This window comes from Antrostomus carolinensis, unplaced genomic scaffold, assembly GCF_000700745.2.
Source record: "Antrostomus carolinensis isolate BGI_N321 unplaced genomic scaffold, ASM70074v2 scaffold7878, whole genome shotgun sequence".
Classification (NCBI taxonomy): Eukaryota; Metazoa; Chordata; class Aves; order Caprimulgiformes; family Caprimulgidae; genus Antrostomus; species Antrostomus carolinensis.
The window spans coordinates 124294-151163 of record NW_010334981.1 but is presented as its reverse complement, the minus strand read 5'-3'; the positions used below and the strand labels follow the sequence as shown (position 1 = coordinate 151163).

Below are 26870 nucleotides of genomic sequence, written 5' to 3'. Positions count from 1 at the left end.
TGGGGCTCCGGGTGGATGGGCCGGTCACCTCATCCCGCTGCTCCCACTTACCCTTGGCGGGGTTGGGTTGGGTTTGGTTTAAATTTAAAAAATATAGTAAAACAGATGGAGCATTTTGGTGACAGTAACAATTAAATGAAGCAGATTCTGTGTCAGTTTGTGCTGATTTAACTGCTGTCACTGTATTCTTGCCCCTTTTGTACATATATTATTTACTTAGTGTATTGGGATCAGGATTTTAACTGTATCTGTCCCTTGAAGGTTTTTATTCTTCTTCTCAAGAGAACTCGTGGCTGGTTTTTGTCTTATAAATTTATTTGCGTTTCGGTTTAAATTCTAGTATGGATTTGCCGCAGAACGTTCTTGATAACTTCATAGATCTAAAACCAGCAAAGCCAAAATGATAAAATGTAGGCTTTATGTGGGAGAAAAATCTACAATAAGAGTTGAATCCTGAAAACCAATATTTTTTTTTAAATAATGTCTAAATGAATGACTGAAAATACTGGATTATTTTGATGTTTCTTTTCTACATTATAAGTATAAACTAGATGTAAAAAATGTTAACAAATAACATGTCTGAGAAAATGCTGGAAATCTTATAGTGCTTCCCAAACTTTAGGAGGGGCACTTCTGTGGCTCTGGTTTCTTCTTAGAAAATATTTTTTAAAGATATTTTTGCTACAAGAAGAAAGTGTATGATTTTGTTTCCTGTCTACATTTTACCTTTGAAGAAGGCCGTTTAAAACATACTCAGTCACGGGAGTATGATAGGGATTGGGTACGTAAATGGATTAATAGTGATGTCATTGTGATATCTTTAAGGATGTGGAAAGAGAGGAAGTCTGCCAGAGATTCAGAATAGTTGCTGAGTGTGTCAGTTCCCTTTTTAATAGGATGCTCAAACTTTAAGATAGAGTGAAAGTGAAATGGATATGATTTTTCCTTTACAGACAGCTTTGAACCAGTAAAGCTTACGTCTTAGAGCTTTGCATCTGCTGATGGCTCCTGTAAAATTGGAGCATATAAAATACTGTTTGGCTGCTAATTGTTACTTTGTGCCTCTTACAAACAGGATGTACTTGAATGATTAATCACTGTTCTTGTGATCTGATGTCAGGTCACTCTCAGGTTTGTGTGAACAGATCAGCAGCATAACTAAGACAGTGGATTTCATTTGAACTGTCCTTGCTTCATTCTGTATCCCTTCAGTTCTGTTTGTCGTGTATAAATGTTAGTGGGAGGGTCAGCGATTTGGTTGTGGCAAGGGAGATGTTGAATAGATGCTCAGTTACAAGTGCCAGGGTTAGAAGTGCAAGGCCAGGGTGGAACTGTGTGTGTACTCCCTGTTGCCATGTTCTCCCTTTTGATGTGTCGTGTTACTTGGGATGTGAGGGGGAAGGAAGCTTGTCCCTATCTCTCTAGGTCTGAACCTCTATTCCTTGCTGCTTCTGGGAGATCTGAGAAGTTTTGTTTTTTTCTTTTTTTTACAAAAAACAAAGCCAAAAATTATACCCCTGTCCTTCTGGAGAAGGGCATGAGCTTCTTTGCCCCTTGTGAAGTAAGATCCAGGAGTTTTATTTCAACTCTCGCCCGCTGGACTACTCTTTGAAGCACTGATAACAGGTACTGTGCAAGTTCATCTATCAAGCATAGGGTGTTTGGACTGGGACGAGCAGGCAGCCTGGATAGATGCTCTTGTTCTTGGTTGTGGGGAGTGTGTCTGGATTGAGGGGGAAGAGTAAGAACGACGTGTGCATCATCAGTTCATGGTGCTCTCGTGTTTAAGGCTGTACTTCCTTCTTTGGTTTGTCCTATTCCCCATATCTTTCCCTTTAAGATATGAATGTACCTTATCGACAATCCAGCGTTAGTACAGTGCCAACGTTAAAAACTCGGTCATAGAAAAGTCACATGCACAACTAATAGCTCTGCTAGCGATGAGCTTATAAGCCCTGGACACAGGCAACGTGTAACCGTTTTCTGCAGTGCCTTTGAATGGTGGCATATAGACAAAGGTTTGTCTGACAGTCAGATGTTGGCGTTCTGTGGCACATGCGCTGTTGTGTTGGTGGAAGTGCTGTAAAGTGCTGCTTGATGGGCTGTTTCCACTTACTGGTTATTAATCCTGCAGAACACAACAGTGACGAGGGTCTGGCTTGGTGTCTGAGGAACCCCGTACTGGAATGAGTGGCTGAAATCACTGCAAGTGCATCTCTGTTCCTTATTCATGCAGTTAAGAAGAGAGGACTTGGGCAGGACATGGTCTGTTCAGCATGTCTCTTCTTACAGTGAGAGTTTTACAGAGTTACTTTAATTAGTTCTCCAGTGTTTTGAAAGTGATCTGATGAATAAAATGCCTGCCAAGCATTTCCAGTTACCATTGTTATCTCTGGAGCTGTGTGCTTGCTTAGTGCGTACTCACAGCTTCTGCTTTCATGGCCTTTTAAAGTTTCAGTTCTGATGAATCTAAAATTCTGGAAGACATACAATATTATGGTACAGATTTCTCTGTTGATAAAGCTTTTTGTGTTGTTTTTTTATTGCAACTGTGATTAAGTTAATCCAAATTGAAACTGAATTGTGGTAAAAAAGCCTTTCTATAGTCTTGCAGCCTGCTGAAATGCTTCTAGTGGAAAAGAACAAAGCCAGCTTTCCTACCTCATGATTTTAGTGAGAAATACAGCTGGCAACTCTGGTTCCTGAAGACAGCACTTGAGACTGCTGGAAGGATCATTCTGAGGTCCATTGGGTGCAATTTTGAATATTTGATCGAATCATAGTATCCTCTTCACATAACTTGTTTGCCAGCCTTCACACCATCCAGTGAATTGTCTGGTTGCTTGTTCTGGTCGCTCTCAGATACGCGTGAGGTGCTGCAGTACAGACACAGCCCCAGCCAAGTGCTGTCACAGACAGCCAGGCCGATTAAGAAAGATGCTTCTTACTCCCTGCATTTTTATTGGAGTGTTGCTCCTTCCACATTGAATTTGACTTGGAGAGGGCTAAACCACGCTTTCCCTCCTCCTCTCTACTCTTGAGCAGCAGAGAGGGTTCAGAGGAACTGCCACAGAGCAGTTGTTTTACTTGTAGCTTCTGACTCTTTCTAAGGTGGAGATACCTACTTTTTCAGAAGTGAGCTGGAAATCCTCCTCTGTAGTTTTGCCTTTTAATCTGCTGTTTGCTCTTCCAGCGACACTTAACACTTAATTTCAAAAGGCTTTAGGAGATGTTTGTAGAAAGTAGTGTAAGCAGCTCTAGAAATAATGACTTGTACTTCCTTTCACTGTGAAACATATGCTTGCAATCTCCAGTTTTTGCTTTATGAGATAAAGGATGGGCGTTCCTCCTGTGCGTCACTGCTGGTGATTTCTACTCATTTTTATTTATTGCATCTTGGGATATTATGCTAACCAAATGCTTCATTTTAAAATACGTTTGAACATGAAGCTTGTGTTTCAGAGTGACTACTAGGAGGTGGTACAAAAAAAGAGGATTTTTTTTTCCCCAGCTTGTTTTTTATTTGATGTGATGGTCTAGAGGAGCTTTGGTGTGTGCTTGCAGAAGGTTGTGGTTTGTATCTTCAGATGCCTTGATTGTTAGTAATAATCTACTTGACTTGGAACGCTTGCAGCTCTAAGAGATATCTTTGGGTTTTCATATGGGACAGCAAATGCATAAACCATCTCCAGAGCATGTGTAAGCTTAGCAGATGGAAAAGGGGAGGGAGGGGAGATGGAGAAGGTAAATGAAGCAGAGCTAAGGAGTCAAATCCGTTAATTAAACTTGCAGAAGATTCCCAAAGTTGGTGTCTATAGTAAGTGGATAATACCTGGCTCTTCTCTGTGATTTTTATTTCATTTATTTATTTGTTTTCCCTCAGAGAGATACAGGTGAGGATGGAGGATATCACAGCGCTGCTTTCGCAGGCATCCTGCCTGCTCCTGGTTCTGGCTTTGTAGGGGACTGCAGAGAGCAGAGGTTGCTCGGAGAGAGGGATATCTTGTGTTATAACAGCAGTCTTGGATTTCGCTCTGTCTGTAGCTACTTCTGCTGGCAGATGCATTATAGTGGCTGCAGAGTGTGTGACACTTTCTGCATGTTGGGGAATTAGATTTGGTTTTGGAATGAAATAATTCTACTGATGAGGGGGTGCTCTGTATCAAATCAGGCTAGATAATTGTTCCTCCTAGTACTTTAGCAATGTGAAGTAGTTTTCCTGTGGTTGGTTGTTGCTTGTTGTTAAGAATAATGACAGATTTTTCTTACTGGAAAATTTTGTCGTAATAAACTTACTTTGAGAGAGGACCATTAACAAATTTGTATGTTTAGACATAGGGGGTTTTGCTGAAGGAGTGAGAAGCTTATGGTCAGAATTTCTAGCTAACTGCAGCTTTCCTATTTGGTCTTGTTTAGCAGAAAGGGAGTGATCCTGATCATTAATTGCTGTCTTACTGAGAGAATCTTCTTGAGGCACTTTTTCTGATGATGTCATTTTGTCCAAGTTCAAAAACCTGCGTGTCCTGTTTCTTCTTCCATTGTTTTTCTGTGTGGAGTTAGCTGAATCTGTTTTGTCCGGTTGAAATGAGTGCAAGTGAAGTATCACCCCCAAAACTTCCAAGTCCTTCCTGAGAAATTCCAGATCCCTGACTTTACAGCGGGTTTTGTTCAGTTGTGTTCTGGTTTTTGTTCAGTTGTGTTCTGTTTGTTTTTTTTTTTTTCTTAATGTCTGTGAATAGTGAATTAACATCTGTGAGTGTCTTGAAATACAGAACAGACTGCTGATTGCTGTATTAGAGAGTCTTCAGGTGGGGGAAAATACTGAAAAACTAGTTGCTAGAATAACTGCAGTAGCTTAGTAACAGTGGCATCCTCTGAATATTGACCTGGTTTAAAACATGGCCAAGTTATGGGGTCTCAGTCCTTTCACAGTAAGAAATCATCAGAAAAGATAAGATGCAACTTGTATTTATTGGATTTCATTTTGACTAATGGGAAAGACATAGTTTTGGTAAGACTTGAACTTAAACATTTTTTGTATTTGTGAGGAGATTATTCTATTTAAATTCTAAATTTATGGTAATTCTTATTTCTGATGGATTTCATGCTTTGGATGAATACAAAAGATTCCCCACAGCTATGTGATGTAATATAGGGAGGAGTTTTGCATGTGATTCTGTAGAATTTTCTGGAGGAAGCAAAACTTATATGTGATTGGGTTCGACTGAGATTCCAGCATGAGCTTCAATGGGAATTAAGGGCCCTTGAAACCTCTTCTGCTTTTTTGCGAGTTTGTAGGGCATTTCTTTCACCTGGTTTCTCCAGCGTTGTGTTCTTTTGGGAGTACACGTATCTAAACATTGTCTAGCAAAAAAACCACACCTGCACACCCTTTGCCTGCTTAGAAAAAGGACCTGAAAACAGATTGATGATCAAACATAATATATTGCTTTGTTCCTTCTTTCCTAGTTGTAATTGCTTTATAATTTATTTGTTTATTTATTCTAAGGAAGTAGCAGACCTGCCCAAATTCTAAAGCAAGCAACTATAAAAACCAGTTGAAAAGCCAAGTATGTGATCAGGGTGTGTCATCAGTGGAAAAGAAAGGAAGAGATGTCTGCCTTGCTGTAAACAACAATTAAGGTTTTAGGAAAAAGAGGCAATCAGCAGTTTGAGTTGGAATTCAGGACCCTTTGTGGCACCTGTATGAAACTGTACGTTTCCTTGAGTTAATCTTGGTTAACTGATACTTAAATACACATCTATGTTCAATAGAAAAAAAGGAAGGTAGTTTTGTATTTGTTTGTATTTGGTTCTTTGGCTAAACTGGTCCAACTGTGATTGTAGATGTCATAACTAATTGGACTAACTCTACTGGAGTACAACCTACAAGCTTTTACTGTAAACCAAGAATTAAAAGTTGGAAGCACTTCCAGTTCTGTGGATTAGAGCTTTTTTTGGAGGGGGGAGGGGGGGAAGTCAACAGCTTGAGTCACCATCTATATAGAATTTTAATTCCATATTGGGACTCCAATTCCATATGGCAGTAGTGCAGATAAATTTACTTTTCCCGTGGCTTTACCAGGTGTCTGCACTGCCAGGATGCTCCGAACGCAGCGCAGTGTGGTACTCTCTTCCATAAGGTGAAAGGGAAGGTGGCACTGGGCAGCAGGGCTGCATGGAGAGAGAACAGAAAGGCAGCAATTAAAACTGTTCTTATATTATTGCCTTAGGTTCTCTATATGCAGATGGGAAAATGTGTGTGTGTGGAAGGAGACAGGAGACAGAAACACTGAGACTCTTTGGACTAGTACTCTCATGTAATATGACAGCGATACTTTAACTGTAGCAGCAGCTACACCACTCTTCTCCCCCCAGAGTGCTTTTTTTTCAGAGATGTCTCTCATTTTGCTAATACTGAGTGTTGGAGCAGATTTGTCTTCTGGTGACTTTCTTTGGAAATTCAAACTCTGCTTTATGCCTGTTCTTTTTTGATTTTTTTGAGTGACTTTTGCGAATGCTGAAGGCTGTATGCAATGAAAATGTAAACCAGACACACTCAGGAGGTAGTTAGCCTCGATTAAAAACCATCTTGTTTTTTCTGTTTGGATTCTGGTAGCTCAAACTTGAATGAGTTTCTTTTCACAGTCAGTGAGATGAAGTTGTTATCTAAAAGGTTTTTTTTTTTTTTTTGGTCTGTTAGAAGTGTTTGGTAATGCAGTGATGGTGGAGTTCCCAAAACTACCCTTTGCCTTTTTTGTGCTCCTTTTTTGTATCTCCCCTCAGCTGACAGCAGTAGTGGGTTGGTTGCTTTGGTGGAAGTAACTTGGCTGATCCATAAGCTCTACAGGAGTGGTCAGTCTAACAGCCTATTTCATTAATTCCTTCACTTCTTTCCTCCTTTCCAGCCTTTCAGTGGGTGTTTTCTTTGCCTCAGTGTATTATTTCTGAGATAAATAACCGTGTTCTGACCTCCTGGTTTTGCTGGGGAGGGAACAGAGGCACTGCATTCAATTGAACAGTTGCCCAAGACTTGCTTACGCTTCTTCTAGCTGAAGTGTTCAGGTTGCCTGGAATTATTAACTTGTTCTAACTCTCCGTTTTATTACTTAACTTCATTCTTATCCCTTGCACTGTTTTGACTTTATTTCCTCCCCTCCCTATTAATATTTCCCTGAAGCACCTTGTTTACCCAACACAGCAGCAGCTGACCGGGGAGCTTAATGCTGGAAAGTGTCTGTTGCTGACAGGTGGAGGCTTAGAGCAGTTCCGAGGAAGGAAGCTTAGTCCCTTCTCATGTTCTTGTTGGTGTAACTCACCTGTTTGACAGAGGGATGAGATATTTTAATCACTGTTACATGTTGAGGACTGGGTTTTTTCTTGCTTGTTTTTAACAGCCAGGGTGTCAGGGACATGAACCATCTTACTCAGCCTGTAGTAATGTATGCTGAGGGCCAGGCATCAATAGATTTATTCATTCTGTTCTCTCTCTGGTATGCGTTTCCACCTAGTACCCGTGGGTGTATCACTTGATATCATTTCAGGCACTGTGATTAGCTGAAGGGCAAATATTTCCTTCTCATTCATGGCTACTGCAATCATGAAATTCTCTTGGAATAGGTACCATCTGCATCTTGCAAGGTTATACAAAGCTTAGCTCTAAAGTGAAACCTGAGTTAGTGCTTAACTATCGTGGGAATCTAGATCGTAAGCAAGCAGGAGAAGTGGAGTGAGCACCTGAAGTCTGATGCAAGTTGTGAGCAATATGCTAGAGAAAAAAATCATCGTGGTAGTGTTTGCTTCCACATAATGGTTTCAGACATCGTCCTGGTTTTTAGCTGGGACGGAGCTGGGTTTCTTTTTAGTAGCTAGAGCAGCACTGGGGTTTGGTTTCAGCTGGGATTTGTTAGGAGAAGAACCTTGATAACTTACCAATATTTTCAGTTGCTGCTGGAAGTCGAAGGACTTTGTGTTTCACTAGACAGCAGGTGCAAGGTCTAGGGGGGGTGAGGAATATTTACATTAATAAGCCAATGGGATATTCCATCTCATGTAATGTCATGTTCGGTATATTGATGAGGGGCTCTCTCTTGAGGGGGTTGGCTTTCTCTCCAGCTCTCGCTCTTCTGGGATTGTGGTTTTGGTTTCGGGATTGTTGCTCTTCCAGGATTGTTATCTGAGAACGGGCCAGGCTTGGTTGGTAAGTGGTGAGCAATTGCTCTGTGTATCACTCATTTGCATATTTCAATATTATAATCATCATTATTTTAAGTTCTATTTGATTTCAATTATGAAATTATTCTTATCTCAACCTGTGAGTCTCCTTACCCTTACCCCTCCAGTTCTCTCCCTGTTCCCCTGGGGCAGGGTCGGGGGGAGAGTGGGTGAGTGGCTGTGTTTGGCTGCCAGCCGAGTGAAGCCATCACAGATACTGAATGGTGTCAAGCCAGCTGCTATGCCAGAAATTCTTTATTCATGTAAAGAAATAAAAAGATTGTTCTTAAGGGACTCCTGTGCTAAATAAAAGAGTATTGTTCCGATTTTTGAATGCTTCCTTGGGCTTCTTGTGAACAATTGCTAAGCTTCCTCTATACTGGCAGGAAATGTAGGTTTCCTCACTTTGTTTTGTGTGATCTTATCCACCTTACACAGAACAAAACTGGGTTGGAAAACAACCCTTGTATTCAATATCACTGTGTGTACTTCATTCAAAAGCTGCAAAATTTTGCAGTGCTTAGTTTGTTTTCATCTCCCACATCCTTCTGTGTTGAACAGCATGCTGACACCCTGGGTGAGGAGACCTTTAAAAATGTCTTGTGTTGAGTATTACACAGGTAAGCTGTGATTGAAGTAGGTGGGCAGTGTGGTGGGCATGTTTTTACTGAGTTTTATTAGTTCTCAGGAGAAGGAACTCGTCTGTCTGTTCTGAGATGTGAAGATGACACCTCTTCGACCATTTGCCTCCTTCCCAGAAACTGCATTTTCTGAATAGAAAACCATTGTTTTCTATTTAAATCCCTCAAACTAGAGTTGGAATTGAAGGGGTTCTGGAATGTAAATTGGCAATAAAAAAAAGTCAGAATAATTTTTTTTTTTAGTTGGCAGGTACTGCAGGCAGCTCCAGTGTGCTCCTGCAGAAATAGCTTAATATCAGCAAAACAGTTCCTATTTAGTACCACCAAAGCTGTCATTAATTAGTATTGTATATGACTGTGTTCAGGTAGGGCTTGAACAGCAGTTTGGGGTCATTTAGCCCCCTCCCTCCCTCCCTTTGATTGAAATTTAGCTGGAATGCCCCTTTTGTAGGTGCCGTGTCTGTGCACTGTGGTCAATCCACTACAATTGGGCTGTGCTGGGCAGCAGCAGTGGTGGTAGAAGGTCTGGCACACACAGGGCTGTGTTCTGTAAGCTCTTGAGAGCTCTTTAGGTTCAGTCAGCAGCAGGCAGTGAATTAAACAACCAGTTCTTACTGTATAAAGAAATGAGCCTTTTCAGGTGCCATTCTATCTAAAAGTAGTTGAGTTCATATCTTCATCTCCTTACACAGCACTTGGTGGTGGTGCATGTAACTGGTGGCAACAAATAGCATAGTAATAGTTGTAGTAAAAGATTTGTTACCAGCCTTTGAGAGGGTTTTCCCTCATGTTTATGATTGGAAGCTCGTGACTTCTGTATGGAAAACTTGAAAGCAAATGTGGTTTTCTTGTTCTGCTTGTAAATCATGTGCTTTTTCAAAATGAGTGTATCGACAACAGGGTGCAGTAGACAGGTAGAGAACTCTGTGATGCAAAATTGTGTCCAGTGCTTACAAAAATACTGGTGAGTCTTTGTATAGCACCATTTATGAGACTGTGTGGAGTGAGGAGGATAAGGGTGGATTTCCTTTTGGGACTTCCCAGAGTTGCTTCTCAAAAAGTTCCTTGGTTTCTACCAGTAGATCTTGTGTATGTGAACACAGGTTGGTAATCAACTAGAGAAGAATCTTTTCTAGTTCTACTGGGCAGTTGCAGAACTAGATGTTAGAGTAACACTTTGCCTCTGGACAAAAGCACTTAGCGCACGCTGATTGGAATAATAATGGAGTAATAACGAATGATGTGAACCTGCTTATTTGGAAAAGCAGAAGCTGAAGTGATGTTTCCCAGGCTTTGTGTTTGGACAGGCTAATTCTTCATATTTTCATACAGAAGCTTCTTTTAAAACCATGTGAGCTGAGGTGGTAACAGCAGAAAGAAAATACGCTTCTTTCTGTGCTTCTAAACCATTTTACTAGCTTTTGAGTTTGTTTTTATACGGATTTCCCTATTTCACTAGCACCAGGTCTTACACAGATTTTGTTAATAATGTAGCAAGAGACAGAAACTAAAAAAAAATCAGTGATGCAAATGAGGTTTTTCTCTGAAGAGGAATATCAAGATGATAGATTTTCTCCAATTGTGTTTAACTTGTGAGAGCTCTCCAGTTCGGGAGTCCTGCTTGGTAGCTTTATCTTACAACAGTAAAGTTTAGAAGACATTTTGGAAAAATACCAGGCCAATATCAAACATCAAGCTGTAAAGAAAGAAATGTAAGCTTTTATCCTGGTTTCATAATGCTGCTGCTTAATCCAAAGTGCCTGGATTGATGCCAGTCATATTTTGGCCTAACTACCAAGGATTACTTTGGGTTTGGATTTCAGTAAGTAAGATGAAAACAATAGCTCTAGTTACTGCTTTGGAGAAGAAAAATTCTTGCGGATAACCTTAGTGAACTATTTTTTCCCAAGATGTGTGAGGACAAGAGTTGTGTGTACACATCTGTGTTGTTTCGGTGATGCCAGTGGCTTCTTTAAGTACATTTTTGCAGCCACTCCCACAGCTTCTGGTCTCCTCATTGGCACCATTAACTTTCGGTCATGATTCAACCCAAACAACTGTTTGACTATCGGGTGCTCAAGAAGTGTTTGCCTTTCTTGGTGGGACCATAAGCTTAAGGCTTGAGTCTCAAAATGCTGTGGCTTGAGGTGATGCTTCTCCAGAACATAGGCGCTAGATTACATCATCTTGGACTGCAAATGTGTTTTGAAAGACCCGAGTTTCGGTGTCCTTGTTGCTATCGTTCGTTTTCAGTTTTCTGTAACAGTTGGAAATGGTTTTTGTTGTAGCCCTGGTACGGTCCTGGATGCCAGTGAGAATGTTGTTGGTTATCGGCTCTCAACGTGCTGTGCTCCCGTGTGTGAGCTGCACTTAAATTCTTTACTTGGAGAGTAGCAGCAGTCACCTTGGATATTTATTTATTTATTTATTATTATTTTTTTTTAGTCTCTTGCCATTAACTGGATACTGAACAACTTACATAGAAAGGGCTGCAGGATTTAAAAATAAAATTGTAGTCAGAGTTCTTCCTTTGAATTCACTATTTTTCTAGCCTTGCCATTAACTGGATACTGAACAACTTACAGAGAAAGGGCTGCAGGATTTAAAAATAAATTGTAGTCAGAGTTCTTCCTTCGAATTCACTATTTTTCTAGATTGTCATCTTTAAAAATATGAAGCCTCTTAATATTTCGTGTATGACAGTTGCCTGTCTCCATACATCGTTTATTTTCTTTTCTCTGCTTGATTTTGCAGCCTGCTTTTTTCATCTTTTTGTCTGGGGACTGTTATCCAATTAACTAAATGCTTTGATGGCAATAGGGCTTTGATGGAAGTGGTGTCAAGCAGTGGAAGCGCTTACAGAGGTGCGTGGAGAGAATGAAATTTAGGGAGCATTAGGATCTGGTTGATCTGATTCTCACAGCGCTAAGGAGTAGCAATAACCCCTTACGAAATGTGCTTTCTTCTGGATTTGGGCCATTCTTTTGCATGCAGTTAAGCACGTTACATCTTTAATGTTCTATCTGTAAATATGGAAAAAAAAAACTATGGTGTTTAAGGCAAACTGACAAAAACCCTCATGGCAACAACCACCCACAATATTTCCCAGTAAAGAATCACTCAAGTGAGTCAGTAAAGCAATAGCACGAAAAAAGTGGGCCAGTATTTTCAGTGGTAATAATTCTGAAGCAGTTGGCATCTTTGACATCGGGTGGGTTTCCCTTTTTACTGTGACAGTATATTTGTGTAACCCAAAAGGATGGAGCTAGATGAAAACTTCCCCCCCAAAAAGAAAAAAAGCGGATTTTGGGTTTTTTTCCTTTTTTTTTTTAAAAAAATATATTTTTTAATTTATTTCAATCATCCAATAGCCTTACTAAGGCACAGGGCGGGCTGACTGGTTGAAGTGTATATGAAAAATTTTGTTTGAACTTTGCTGTTTCCTTTTGACATCTTCAGACAAGCAGTGTGTTCTTCCTTTGCCGTGTGCAGCTTTGGTCATTTTGTCCTTGTGTGCCTCTTCAGCAGCGATTTGGTAATGAACAGATCCTGGAGTGAGCCCTGTGAGTGCAACTGGATTTTCCAGAGCCGTGGTTGGAAGCTTGGTTGGGAACTGATTAATAGATAAATATCTACACCACCCTTCAAATAACTACAGAATTGAGTTTCTGAGTTGAAGTGATGATCAGATCACTCCATACTGATCCACTTGTTCATGAATAATTCACGTGGGGAATCTAAACAATTGAAAGACTGTAAAAATAACTTGCAGGACAAGTTGAATCAAAATCCAGCAAAGTATCCTCTTACCTGAGTGTTTTCCAGATGCAGGTGAGCTGAGATTTGTGCTGGCTTGAGACTTTTTAGATATTGAAGGGGCTGTTTCTGGGTTTCACTGGCAGTGTGTGAATCCAGATCTTGTTTTGTTAGTATTTTGGATTACACATTGGCATCTGCTTTGCTTTTCTCCTCTTGGTCTTTCTCTACGTGTTAGTAATTAAAGATCCCTCAGCACTGTCCAGAGACAGCTTTCAGCCCTGAAATATGGAATATGCTGTCATGCTATGGGAAGTTTTTTTAAAATGGCAAGTCATTCGGTAGGGAAAAAGCTCAGATTCCATAAAGCTGAAGTGTAACTATGACATTTTGTCTGCATTATCCTTGTCAGGGAATCTGCGTGTTAGTGCTTTTTGGTAGTGCTTTAAATACGATGTAATCCTTCTGGATGTGTCTAGGAAAGATCCAAACGGAGACACTAAGAGGTAACTCCAGAAAACAACCTCCTTTGGTGCCCAGTTGTTTTTATCCACATCTTATCTGCACAGTGGGAGTCCGTATCTTGAGGACCACATATTTAGGCTGACTGATCTGAGGCAGGGCTATGTGTTGCCTTGCCTAGTAAGGCTGCAAGTTCCTTAATATTATGTAAAAATTTGATTTTAATATAAAAAGTCTATTTATCAAGTATAATGGTTAATTTCAGCAGGATTTTATTGAGAGAAAGATACTTCAGGTGACTTCTGTGATGGAAGAAATTCTTATAACAGGCTTAAGGAGAAAAGCCTTTTACTTAGGACATTGCCAAAACATTTTTATCTCAACTCAAAAATAAAGGCTGAGGATGTTTTTAGCATTTGTATACTTTGTAAATATGAAAGTTTTTGGATTGGTACAAAATTTGATAGAAATTGTGAAAATTACAAAAATTAGCGGTGTGTGTCGGTGGCTTTTTGAGGTTTGTTTTTCTTTGTGATTTTGGGCTTGGGTTTTGGGGTGGTTTTTTTTGAGGTAAAATATTTGGAAACCTGCTGCATTTGTCCCGGTGTTATCTGTTTACTTTTTGGAAGTTTAGAAGTAGCAGGTTTTAGCATTTATAAGTAGAGCTGTGTAGCTACTGCTGGTAACTGGTAAGTGTTTCCTTAATACTTTGTAATGCTGTGCTCGTATTCGAAGCAGGTGATATTTAGGTGGGTCTTGCATTTTTTTTTTCCCCCAAACACCTTTGGTATGAAAACAATTGGGTGTTTTTCCTGCTTGATACTGTGTTTGACCAGATTTTCAGAGCAGTGCCAGAGCTAAGGGAGTATTTCCCCAGTTATACCTGGTGTCTGGAAGCGCAGAGTGGCCGCCTTGTTAAAGTGATGGCAAATCTGGCAACAGACATCGGTGTATTTGATTTCAAGTCAACTCAAATAACCATCTAAAATGCCTATTTTGCTTACCTTTCTTTTTTCTTTCTTTTTTCCCCCCTTAATTTCTCAGATGAGGTAGATTGGGGAATCAGACAATTGTGGTGTTTCAGGTATGATGATGGACTTAAATGCTAACGAAACCATATTCTTTCCTATCTCTCCTTAGCGCTGTGTGGTGCTGCGGTTTTTGAAGTCCCCCCCAAACCAGAATAAGGTAAGATTCAACACGTACTGTTGATAAAAACCCTCAGGTAAGTTAATAACCGGTCTGGAGAGAAACAGGAAACCTGTGAAAGAACTGTGACTGACAGGAGGAAGAATAAGGGGATGTTTTGAAATGTGCCTGTGTTTCAGGAGTTTGGGCAACAGGAGGAAATTTGAGGTCCTCTTATGTAACTAAGATTACGTGAGTGCTGATGTGAAGACCTCTGTGCAGGACCAGTTGTAGGACTGGGGTGTGTAGAACCTACAGCCTCTGTCAGGACAGCTCTGGCAGCAGGAGAGTGTTCACGTTGCACACGAACTTACAAGAGCGGGGTGAAGCTCGGGGAGAAAGGCTGTGGCTAGGTGGGACAGAAGAGGCACAGCACAGAACTGGCATCATGATAAAGGTCTGCTGCTGACTACCTATTCAGTGGCTAAAAAGCCATGGAATTTGGACAAAAGTAGGAAATACTCACAGAACAGCCTTTGTCAGGGAGTGATTTTAGTGTCATGTCTGTTGCAAGAAGAACATGGTGGGACACAGTCTGCCAGTGTTTTGGACTGTGGCAGAGGGTTTTTCTGCTCGAGAAGGAACTGAAGTGAGTTATGTTAGATTTGCTTTAACTGGGATAAAAAATGATCAAGAATCAAAGGTGGAGGGTAAAAGTGAAGTGTCAACATAGTGCTCCAAGGGAAAAAAGAGAGCACAAGAGGCAGGAGGTTCAAATTCTGCCATTTCCTCCACCTTGTGAGTAGCCTTTAGGGTGTTACCTGAGAGACAGAGGGAAGGGCTGGAGTTACCGCAGCTTCTGAGCCACAGCTCTGTAAGGTTCAGCGGCAGACTGTTCTGATGAGAAAGAAATACAGAAAGCGTTATAGCTTTTCTGAGAGCTGGGGGGAGTGCTTCATCATAGGAAAAAGGAAACAAGGGTGAATGTAAAGTAAATGTGTGGGAAAGGCATTTTGCTTTAAATCAGGAAGATGAATGCGAAATACGTTCACTAAAACCGGGGACAAAAGAGAAGTTTCCAAAGTAAATGAGAGGAAAACAGAGGAATGTAAAACCCATGAACACAGTGTACAGACAAGTTGTGTGATGGCCTTTCTGCTGCTATTTTACTTGAAAAAACGTCTGGTAAAACTCAAGTAAATGGGATTCAAGTAAGTTTTTGATCTGCTTATAGTGGCAGGATTTCAAAAATGCATCTTGTGCTTCTGTAGTAGTCCAAGAGAATAAAGCTCAGAGTTTTTATGAGAACAGGGAAGAACCCAGTGGATTGGATTGGAAAAAAAGGCAGACAGTGCCTATCTCAATTGTTAATATAGCAGGGGAGAATTAGACCACAAGTTTAAGTAAAAAAATCAATCCCTTGCCATTTATTTAAGAAAACAAAACATTGAGTACCTGCTTCTTTTTTTGTTGTTTGTTTGGTTTTTTTTGTTTTTGTTTGGGTTTTTTTAAAGTCCAAAGAGATTTTTCCATAGTAATTGTTTTTAAACATTGCCAGAATAGGATGAAGTTGCAAAAGAATATTTGCTATAACTATTGATGTTCTAAATTGCTGGGGGGGGGGGGGTTCCCCTCTGCAAAGCAACTTCTTCTTCCCCAGCCTGGACGGAATGAACCGTCAGGGCAGGTGGATGCAGTGTGTTTGCAGCCTGCTCGCGGGGAGTGGAGGATTCCCCAGCCGTGGTCTCCTCTCCCTTCTGGTTCAGGGGAGCGAAGGAGCTGGGGCTGCTGGCAGCCCTGTCCCGTGGGTCAGCACTGGTGATGGGCACCAGCCTTCCTGGGAAATGCAGATGGAGCAGCGCTGTGTGGAATGGCCTCGTGCAGACCCGGTGGGTGGCCTGCTTGCACATCTTGTTGCCTATTAATTATTTTTTCTTAAATACACTTCTTCAGAGCAGATGACTGCAATTGAGAGTGCTGTTCAGGCATCGTGGTGTGTGTTTTGTTCTAAGACTCAAGCACGGGAAGATTGCTGATGTCAAGAGGCTCCAAGCTTATTTTGGCTCTCTTAAAAGGACGCAGGGAGAGCCGTTCTGAGAAACGACTCCACATACAATATGCCAAGCGTTTTAAAGAGTAAGAGCTGTCCTGGCCTTTGTAGAGTGATGGAAATGTTGTGTAAGTCCCCTGGAAAAATTGCAGTTTTCCTACTTGCTGCAAAGAATTGATTTTTTTGGTTAATGCTCTTGCTCACTGCAGTAACAACGTGTAGTAGGGTGTGTTACTGAAGTAAGTGTGTAGTAACATATGTTACCGTAGTGACTTTTCTTCCTGCAAAGCATGACTGTGTATTGCAATGTTGTGCATTGCTGCTTCAGTCTGGAGAAGGAATCCTGCCAGAGGAAGAATATTAACCTTGGTATGGAGTCCTGCAGCCCTCTGTTACAAACTAATCTTTCTTAGTCCTGCACAACTGGTGTAAGTCTGTTGGGTAACAAACCCTTCTGGGTGGAAAAAACCCCTACCTATTCTGATGCTATTGTAAAACAAAGTTAGTGAGATTGCCTGGTTAGTGCCAATCTCCTTTTACCTAGAAACATTTTGAATTTGTGTTGGGTGTGGTCTTTGCTCCTTTCTCTAGACTTTGTCATTTACATGAGTCTTGTCCTCCTTGCATTTTATTTTCTCTTACTCCGCTCTGTTTATTTTTTTTCCATCTGCTTGTGGTGTTTTTCCTCTCTGATTTTCTAACTTGGACATGAGTGTTGCACTTTCTCTTCCTCCACTGTTATTTAATCCCAGGTGTAACTGTGTATGGTTCTGTGCTTTATCGTGTGCAGTGGTAGGCAAAAGTAGTGTTTTTCCAGAAAAGCTTTGTGTTACGAAAGGACACAGGAGCTTGGAGATGTGTCATAACAATAAAACACTGTGCAGAGAAGCAGAGTGTGCTGGAGTGCTGGGATAACACTGCTGTAAAGCTGCCCTGGTACCTCTGTAACGAGAGAAGTCTGTCCGAGTCCGACTGCGCTAACGTTGCTGTCCTGTTTCAGTGCTCACGTAGCTCCGTTTCTATCTACCTTGGCATTTCTGTCTTGTAGAAGAACTTGTGTGTTTCCTTACAGACACATAACATAAAATGAACAGAAGATGACGTTATAGTAAGATTTTTCATTGTCTGGGGCAGGCTCCGGCAAATTCTGTACCTGTTGATGCAGAGGTTTGTCATGTGGCTCAAGTCTTTGTGGCTGTTGTCTTACAAATCTCCAGGTGAAGTATTTTATAACACTCAGAGCCTCTCCTGCACTTACCCTGTTGGTAAGAAGGCGTGCTGTGCATCTCTTCTGACTATTACAGTTCTGTGAGCTGTGTTAAGAATAATTGTCAGAGACAGAGTAGATCTTGAATAATTTCCTCTTCCTCCTTTCTCACTTTCTCTGTCCTTTTTCCCCTGACACTCGAGAAGAATTGTCTCTTCTGACCATTTTCCTGGTTGTCCCAGCCTCTCAGATAGCAGCAGGGAAACAAATGTAGCACATTTCACGTGTCTTTAATTTCACTGAGCACTGACCTACCAAACGCAATAGAGCAATTAAGCTACTTTGCTAAATCACTGACTAATATGCATATGTATTCTTGAGTGTTGGGTACCGTTATTTCATAGTTAAATTACCATGTTCCTGTCTTCCAGACTCCAGAGGAAATACTACAGCATCTGCAAAACATCGTAGACTTTGGAAAACATGTCATGAAGCAGTTCTTTGGGGAGAACTATGTTCACCACGGGGTAAATGTTTTATTCTTAAAGGAATGGCTTATGTGCTGTAAAGACTGAAGTGTTTTGGGGCATTAATAGGGTTTGCAGGGCATTCTCGAGCAAGCTACACACACAAGTGTTTGAATCAGAACAAAGATGCTGCTCTGTGCTGCTGAGGTGATTGGATTGTACTCTGCTTAGAGCTGTTTCAAGCTACTCATGAGAAGAGCAGTCGTTTCTTTGCCCTGCATCAGGTGAGAGGTGCAAGAGGGAGAGATTTTTAGACTCACTGCAGAACAAGGGGAGAAATCTGGTTCATGTGAATTTCTCAGGTCTCTGTGCAGTCAGAGATAACCTTTGTCTTGCCACTCGCTCGGTTCTTCAGGGCGGCCAGATCTGGTTACCTGAACATCAGATACCTGAGTGGAAAAGTTACACCTTCTCCTGGAACTCGAGTTACACAACTCGGCCTTGGAAGGGTGGGATGTGAGACAGGGACGGGGTGAAATAGGACTCTGGTTTGTGAAAAAGACAAAATGATGCAGGTTTCTTCATGCACATTAAACTTTCACTGAAAATGCTCTTTCTCATGCACGTATTTAAATTAGTTCTTCGTTTTCACAGTGGAGTAAGTATTGCAAGTGACTGCAGGTACAGGTCTTCATATAGACAGTTAATCAGAGGGAGAAGCTGCTGCTGTTAACACCCACTGAACTTTGGTGTTTCATTTTAAGACCCCCAAACTGGATATTAATATTTATGTTGATTTTTTTTTTTTTTTTGTTAAATAGGAAATTATTCAACTGCCTTTAGACTTCGTAAGACAGCTCTGTTTAAAAGTTCAGCCAGAAAGGCCAGGTAAGTGCCAGGGGTGGCATTAAAAAGGGGGCCTTCCTCAAGCTGTAAAGCATTTTGCTGTGGTATAAAGTAAAAAAGCATCATACCTCAGAATATGAGGAAACTTTTTTTGATATTTAGACAAGGGCAAGTTGAAAATTTGCTCTGAAAAAATGAATGTGCTCTAGAATTAAAAGTTGCAGCTGATATTAGTTTCATCAAATTGGGGAAAGGGATCCCCTGTAAGCCTGTGCTGGTTAATTCTTGACCAAGCATTCACCTTGCTGTGAAGTCCTTTACGAAGGTCAGTGAGGGAGGTGGAAGGTGTGTCCTGGAAGAACTGTGCTGATTCCATCAGTTTCTCCTGGACTGTGCAGCAGAGCTTTGGAAGAAAGAGAGTTTCAGACTCTGCACACTAAATTGTCTTGTTTTCAATGTTACTATTTCACTTGGGTCCAGGCACCTCACATCTGATGGGTCACAGCCCTCAGGATGTGCAGTGTGATGTGGTCTTTCCCTGATGCTGGCCTGTCTCACTGTGAGGGGTTGCAGAGCTGCAGGCTGTGCTGCTCTTGCAGGTTAACCAGCATTTCTGGGATTCGGGGCTGTGCCCGATTCCTCCCCGCTCTTCTGCGGTGCTCTGGGCTCCCTGTCCAGGGGTGAAGCACAAGTGCACTTTTCATGTCCCCTTGGGGTGGTGGGGGAGATTGAAGGGGAAAAGTGTGTGAGATCAGGCTGCAGTGACCTTGTGAAACCTTTTGGAAGATGCTTCCAGCCTCCACGTTGGCAATCTGTGACGCATTCGGTGCGGAGTGAAGCGCTACGGAATTTGGTGTCACCATTCTTGGTCAGCAGCACTTGGGTGGATCGTTCTCCATGGATGGCTAAAGTACAGCGAGGTGTCAGCTCTAAAATGGGCAAAGAGGAGGTGTCCCTCGTGGAGTGTTCATCTTATGTTCTCAGGCATTCTTAAGAACAGCCATAAACTCCTGCTTTAGAGAAGTTCCTTGAAGAAAAATGCGGTATTAAATCAAAGTTCTGTAGCCAGCACTTTGATGCCTTTGATCCAGGAAAAAATGGAATGAATTTCTCTGTAGTGAGCACGGGACACTCGCTATTGCTGACTTGTCCTCACCTTTTTGAGAAACAGTTCCACAGTGCCAGAAACCAGCACCAGCAAGGAAAGCAAATAGTGTCTCATAAAGGTTAGAAAATAGATGATACTCTAGTAGAAGTGAATGATAGAATTTAGTTTTATTTCTTAAAGTTCAGTTTTGTGTGTCTGCAGCTCCTGGGGATTTCTTCAGAGGAGAAATGCTGTTGTGAGGAGCTGTCCCAAGTGGTATTTCTTGCTTTGCAACAGCAAATCTCACTGTTCATTTTTAACAGGAATTTTTTTTTAATTTCCTTTAATATTACCTTTTGCATAAGCCTGTCTGATTTATGAAGGAACTTCTCTAATCCTTCAGATTTCTGGGTGTGTCTGATTTGGCAAGTGGCTTTCAGCTGAACATGGATGTACTTTTGCCTGAGTTTAGAAAAAGAAACCAAACCCCAGCATTTTGTTGGAGAAAGGTTTCTTCTTGCTCATCCCAGTGAAGTACAGCATGTATTGCAGGCTGATGCCTAATGAAACTTCCATTTCTGATTTATTTTAAAATTCCAATATATTTTTCAGAATGGACGTTTTTCTTAGCAATGGAACACACATATTCTGTATGTCTCTTTAGTAACACAGATATTTGAAAATGTAGGAGTGTTAAATTTGAATTAAATCTTGGAGACCTTTCTGTGTCCCAAAGGATGCATGTGGAGGGAGGTTATTTAAAGGCTTTATTTACATAATGCCTCTTAATCTTAGTCTCAACCCATTTGGCTATTTTGTTTCCTCTCAGGATTATATTAAAAATTACTATTTTTGAAAGGGTGGTTTTAGCAGAGGAAATTCTTGTTTGAAGTTGTAAGCTTGGGAGGAGGGGGAACGTAACTGTTGTTCCTTTTCACCTATTTATTATTTTGCTGTAAATGTGGGAATGGCGAGGAGGAGACTACGTGCAGACTGAGGAGCTGAGCGAAGCCGCTTGCAGGTTCTGTTTAGATTTGTGTTTTCTCCTGAACTTCTGAGCGATTGATGATATTCCTGCCAGTTTTCACAGATTCCTCTTGACTAGACTGAGGGACGGTAGTTGACACAGACATGAGATCCCATCTTTGAACGCAGTACGAGGTCTCTTTTCCTCTTGTTGGCCAACTGAACACACCCCTGTGATCTTCCGCGCCTCTCATTGACACTTCTTGGGATGAGCTGGAAGCAGCCGTTGGAGGCAGATCTTGAGGTGCTCTCTGTGCCTCTGACAGTTTTGAGGGAACTGGAGACAACTGATGATCATGGGGAGGGCAGATTTAGGCAGGACCATAACTGGCTAAAGTCCACTAAACTGTGTCCTGTCTTTGTTCTCACCTTGCCACCTGGTGAACCAGGTAACTACAGAGTAAAATAAACATCCACACACCTGATTTTCTTGTTTGTGTTGTCTTTTTTTTTCCCCAGAGTCTCGCTGTGATAAAGATATGGACACTCTCAGTGGTTATGCAATGTGCCTTCCTAACCTGACCAGGCTGCAGACCTATCGTTTTGTGGAACACCGGCCAATCCTCTGCATAGAGATTAAGGTACTGAGTGGGAGAAGGTCCTGCTGGGGGGTTTCTTTGCATTTTTTGATGCATTTTTTTGATTTCTGCACATACTGAGCAGAGCAGGTTCAAAGGAATGCAGCAGTGGGATGAGGCACAGCTCACCACCACTTTCCCTGTGAGCCACAGGGTGAAATATCCTCCTCCCTCTTCCATTTCCTGATCTTTTGAAATGGGAAATTCCCAGATATTGCTCAGCCTTTCTGTAGGCCACAGCAGTTTTGTGTGTCCTTATTTCTTAAGTGAGGACTCTAAAATAATTGGCAATATTTTGCAAATACACCACACACCTGACTATTAAAATAACTGACAGTTATTTTAATAAATAACACTTAATTTAATAAATAAATAACAGTGACATATATTAAGCTTTTAAGTGTTGGATATTGACTGGGTTTTTTTGGTGTTGGTGTTTGTTTGTTTTTAATTTTCCTTTAACTGGAAAGATTTGCATATTGTGTGCCTTTATATTTCTATAAAGAAGTACATTTATATTTATAATCTTTTTTGTTTGTTTATTTTAGCCAAAATGTGGCTTCATTCCTTTTTCCAGCCATGTTTCACAGGAGATAAAGCACAAGGTGTGTCGTTACTGTATGCATCAGCATCTAAAGGTAATATTTTTTTTTAGTAGTCATCCTGCTTTCCTTTGACTGTGCTGTGCTTTATTTGCTATGAAATCTCTGATATGACTGAAGATAGTAGGTGGATACACAGCTGAGTTTCTGGGTGTGAGTGTTTAGTGAGAGATGGAACGAGTTCTGTGGGAAACTGGAAGGAAACAAATACAATCTGAGTCCTTGACGACTATGAGGGCTGTTGAGTGGCTGAACTCCAGTGTCAGATTTCCTCTCCAAGTACAGCTCACCGAAGGCACGGTGGCATTCCCTAACTCCTGACAGCCTGTAACGCGCATGGAATTCGTCTGACTGACATCCACTGTGTGTCTGCAATTGTGTAACTGCCTTACTGGAATTTAATGGGACCTCTCCCTGTGATTTCCATCCCTGAATGCAGTTTGAGTTGAGTTTGACTTGAGCTAACTGTGATAAGGAAGACCCCTGGCAGTCATGAATTGTATGTTTGAAGGGTTTTAAATGTCAAGGAGTTCTGAGGACAGGCTGTGAGAGCCACGCACCTCACTGTTACAGTAACTGAGAGTGGTTATTCCAGACGTGATTAACAGCAGGGGTGTGGGTTTTCAACAGGTAGCGAACGGAAAATGGAAGCGACCAAGTAAATATTGCCCATTGGATCTCTTCTCAGGGTAAGGACGCGTGTGACCTGATTCTATGCTTTTGTCGAAGTCTTGTGCTACAGATTTCCTTCTCAGATTACTTTGACTTTCACTCTAGTGTTAGGGATGATCAGTCAATCAGCGCCTGCTGGTCTGACTTTTACAGTCAGTATTTCTGGTGCTATATACCTTTTTACACCTATTTCAGGAATCACAGTTGGTTTTTAATGTACCAGTGCCTTTTGCTACATAACATGAAACCAAAAAGCTGTTTCATTTACTCAGATTTGAAGTTCTAATTGTAAATAGTCACTTTGTGGCTTCAGCTTGAGTAACAGGCTTAATGGGCCTGTTCACTTCAGGTGCCCAATTCTGACTCCTTAGAGCCCTCCAGGCAGGGCTGTAAACATCTAAAGGCTGTGAGAAAACACTCTTGGATTTATTCTTTTATTTTTCCCTCTAGAAATAAACAGAGAATGCACTTTGCTTTGAAGAGCTTATTACAGGAGGCACAGAACAACTTGAAAATATTTAAGGTAAACAACCATCTCTCTGTTTGCTTTTTTTGCCTTGGCTTTGAAACCATTTGAATTCAGCAGCTGAGCTGAAGATCCTACTTCAAACCCACCTGATCAGCACCTCACCAAAAGAAGAAAACAGGAGAATTCTTAGTTAGATTTCAAGTTAGGACAGGTAAGTCATAATTTCCCAGAACTAATTAGTCAGAAAGAATTGCCAAGGAACAACTAATAGAAAAGGACTTTTAAAGATGAGCAAAGTTTTGAAACTTTATGAGGAAGAAGATGGAGACCTTTGCATGTTGCTGCAATATTTTTTTCAGTTACTGTGACAGCATTCATACAAAGCACAGCATGACATCGATGAGGAAGTAAAAAGTTACCTTCTCTATGGCATTAATGTAGGAAAAATATAAAGCAGTAACTGATGGCTTATGCAGCTTTTCAGATTAATCCTGGGAAATAAGATTCTTTACAATTTATTTCCACTATTAAACCAACTATTTTAATTACTTAAACTGTATGAACTGCCCTTCTTTTTCTATTAGTGCAGGTAACTGGCACACCTTTTCTGTCCCTTTTTATAGCCCTCCCTTTTCCAGTTTGGCTTTTAAAAGAAGGTTGTTTCACATGGTGCTTTTTCACCATGGACATTATTCAGAAAGCAGCGATAGGAAAATGTGCTGAGTGTCAGCTCACTTCTACTGTTCTGATTACTCAGAGTTGATTAAGCTGGGAAAGTAGCACTTGATTAAAATGGGCGCTTTGGTCCTAATTCAAAGGTAACAGATACCTGTGGTGTCTGGTGAGACTTCAGAGGGCAGATTTGTGAGAGACTGGGAACGTGTGTATTTGTATGCAGACTGTTAAACGAACCCACTTTGCTGTGCTGTGTGTCTTAAAATATTAAACCTGATGCTTTGATTAACTAAGTATGAATAATGGGATTTAATGAAGTGCCTATTTTTAAAATTTTTTCCTTCTCATTTGCAGAATGGGGAACTAATTTATGGCTGTAAAGACGACCAGGACTGCATCTCTGACTGGAATGAACTTGCTCGTCACTTAAAACCTTTCTTTTTCCCTTCCAATGGGTTGGTCAGTGGACCACACTGTACAAGGACAATTGTTAAAGAACTAATCCATGTTATAACTATGACGCTACTAAGTAGTACTGATGCCTGCAGGGCAGGTGATATGAAGACAGTTCCCATTTCACAAGGAAGAAGCTACTGTGAAGCAAGTGCTTTTAATAAGGAGCTAATAAGAAATGGTAAGAAATAATTTCTTGAGCGCTGTCAATAATTAACTGTAATCATCTAATGATTCAGATCTTTGCCTCCTCATTTGCTGTTTAATACCGATGTGAGACTGGAAACAGTGGAGTTCTAGTGACATTTACAAAATGAGTTCTGAGCTGCATAACTGCTAGATATATTTTTTTTTTAATATGATCTTGTAATGAGCACTTTGAGCACTGTACCCAGTGACAGGGATAAAAATAAACTCAGGAGGTAGCAGAGGAAAAATGGAAGAAAACACCAGTTTGAGCTGATACCCATCATAGGTATTTCAAATGGGTGGGGAATTATGTTGTATGTGATGAAGTCTGGCTGCTGTGGTTGGTTTGTTACGTGACACTTGTTTCTTGCCTTCCCCTGCTCCTGTCAGCCCTCACCAGCTAGGGTGTAGCTCACTTTTCCTCTACTGCTCCACTCCTCGTAAAGAGAAAGGTGTGAATACTGGAGGGAAGAGGAATGGGAAGTGAGAGTTGGAAAACAAAATCATGTTCTTTCCTCAGTACATGAGTTTTGTAAAGCTCTAATTATTCAAGCTGCTGCTAGTTATCCTAATTACACAAACAGCATGTTTCTTACTCTGCTTTTGAAGAAGATCTTGTTCTTTGCTGGTTGGTTTTGTTGTACTGTGTGGAGAAAGAGCCATCTTAGAGAAATGATAGCAAATACAAGTCTGTTTATACTATCTTAAAAAGACACGATCTCTGAAATGCTGAGTTACTTTCTGCCAACAGTTCAGACTGTTGAAAGTGAATTTGTGGTGGCTTCAAATTAATGTGAATAATTTATCTTGTAGACTCAAACAAATAGGTTGCAATGGAAGTGTGGGGGTTTGGGGTTTTTTTGAGTAATTTCTATAGTTGTACACCAGGTGTTTTGTTCTGCAGTCAGATACCTGCTGTTTAAATGTGCAGGTAAGTCCGTGCACCTGGCACATGAGTGTTGGGAAACTGAAGTGGGTTTTGGTTTGGGTTTTTTCCCGTGATTGATCTAAAGTGTATTTGGATTTGTTTTGTCAATAAGCACATGTAATGGCAAAGCCAACACTCAAGTCTGTCTTATTTGAAAATACATTTTCTTCTAGGTAAACATAAATTGGAAAGCTCTGGCTTACCGAGGGGTTGTCTCCTTTATAAAACCCTTCAGGCTCAGATGCTTGACATGCTGGATATTGAAGGACTCTATCCTTTGTACAGCAGAGTTGAGCAGTACTTGGAGGAATTTCCTGAAGAGAGGTAAGATGTGATAGTTTTTTCTTATCAGTTCTGATTAAGACAAGATTGGCTCTGTGCAGACACAACCATGTGTTCTCTCATATGTTGCATACAACCTTCCTTCCTGGTGTTGCATATTCTGAATTTCTAACTGGAAATGCCAGATAACATCAAAGATGAGTTTTGTTGTTAAAAGTTTTTATATCAGTCACTTTGACCTGAATTTTTAAGCAGTGAGTATGGGAAGTTCACAACAGGGTAAGAGAGAAAAAGCCCCGTTCCTTAGTAGTGGAGGTTGTGTATTTGAGGAAAGATACAGTGAAGTGGATGGTTGGTTTCTCCTGCCTTCGGTCCCTGCAGAGCGAGGGCTGTGTCTGCAGTAATAACTGTTTTAACAGCCATTCTCAATCTGTATCGGCCTACCTCCCACCTGCCCTCTAAACCCTGGATTTGGTATTCAGCAGCAGTCCAGCAAGATCTTACAGAAGGTGTGAACCTGGTGTTGTCCAGCCTGCCCTTGTGTGATGAGAGTAGCTCCAAATGCCAGGTTGTAACCCACATCACAAGTGATCAAATCCTACTTGAGGCACAAGAATCTTTATCTTACGCTGTTTCTTGCCTGATGAAGAAATACTGGGCATTGCAAGCTGCTACATTTATTCTCAAATAAAGCTTAGTAGTTATAATAATAATAATAATCGCTACAGAAACTTGGATTGCTTCTTGCATTCTTGGGCTGTAACTTGCCTGTAATTCGGCCGTTGCTCACACGAGTCAAATAAAGCTTAGTAGTTATAATAATAATCGCTACAGAAACTTGTATTGCTTCTTGCATTCTTGGGCTGTAACTTGCCTGTAATTCGGCCGTTGCTCACACGAGGGCACGCTGGCTTCACTTGCAAGACCTTGCTGCTTGTGCTTCCTCAGCTCCCTGGGACTCCCGCTGGAGCTGAAGCCTTACCTTATGAGCAACGGGTTGGCCTTATGTTCTGCTTAAATCACTTGCAGTGTGGCTTATTGGATATTTATACATTAAACAAATAATTAGAACATATATTATTTTATCTGTGGGTTTGTGTGCTGCAAACCCCGCTTTTATGGGCTCAGATCTTCAGCA

The 26870-nt window shown here is 41.0% G+C and overlaps 1 protein-coding gene across 1 annotated transcript in view; it reads left to right on the top strand.

Moving 5' to 3' along the window:
- Positions 1-13506: 13506 nt before the first annotated feature.
- Positions 13507-26870, top strand: part of IPPK (inositol-pentakisphosphate 2-kinase) — a 16131-nt gene continuing 2767 nt past the window's right edge. The window contains exons 1-10 of the mRNA XM_029086587.1: positions 13507-13590; positions 14214-14261; positions 17890-17985; positions 18747-18813; positions 21344-21465; positions 22011-22100; positions 22695-22753; positions 23187-23259; positions 24235-24514; positions 25624-25774. Coding sequence (XP_028942420.1) covers positions 13507-13590; positions 14214-14261; positions 17890-17985; positions 18747-18813; positions 21344-21465; positions 22011-22100; positions 22695-22753; positions 23187-23259; positions 24235-24514; positions 25624-25774 — 1070 coding nt within the window. The remainder of the gene's footprint in view (positions 13591-14213; positions 14262-17889; positions 17986-18746; positions 18814-21343; positions 21466-22010; positions 22101-22694; positions 22754-23186; positions 23260-24234; positions 24515-25623; positions 25775-26870) is intronic.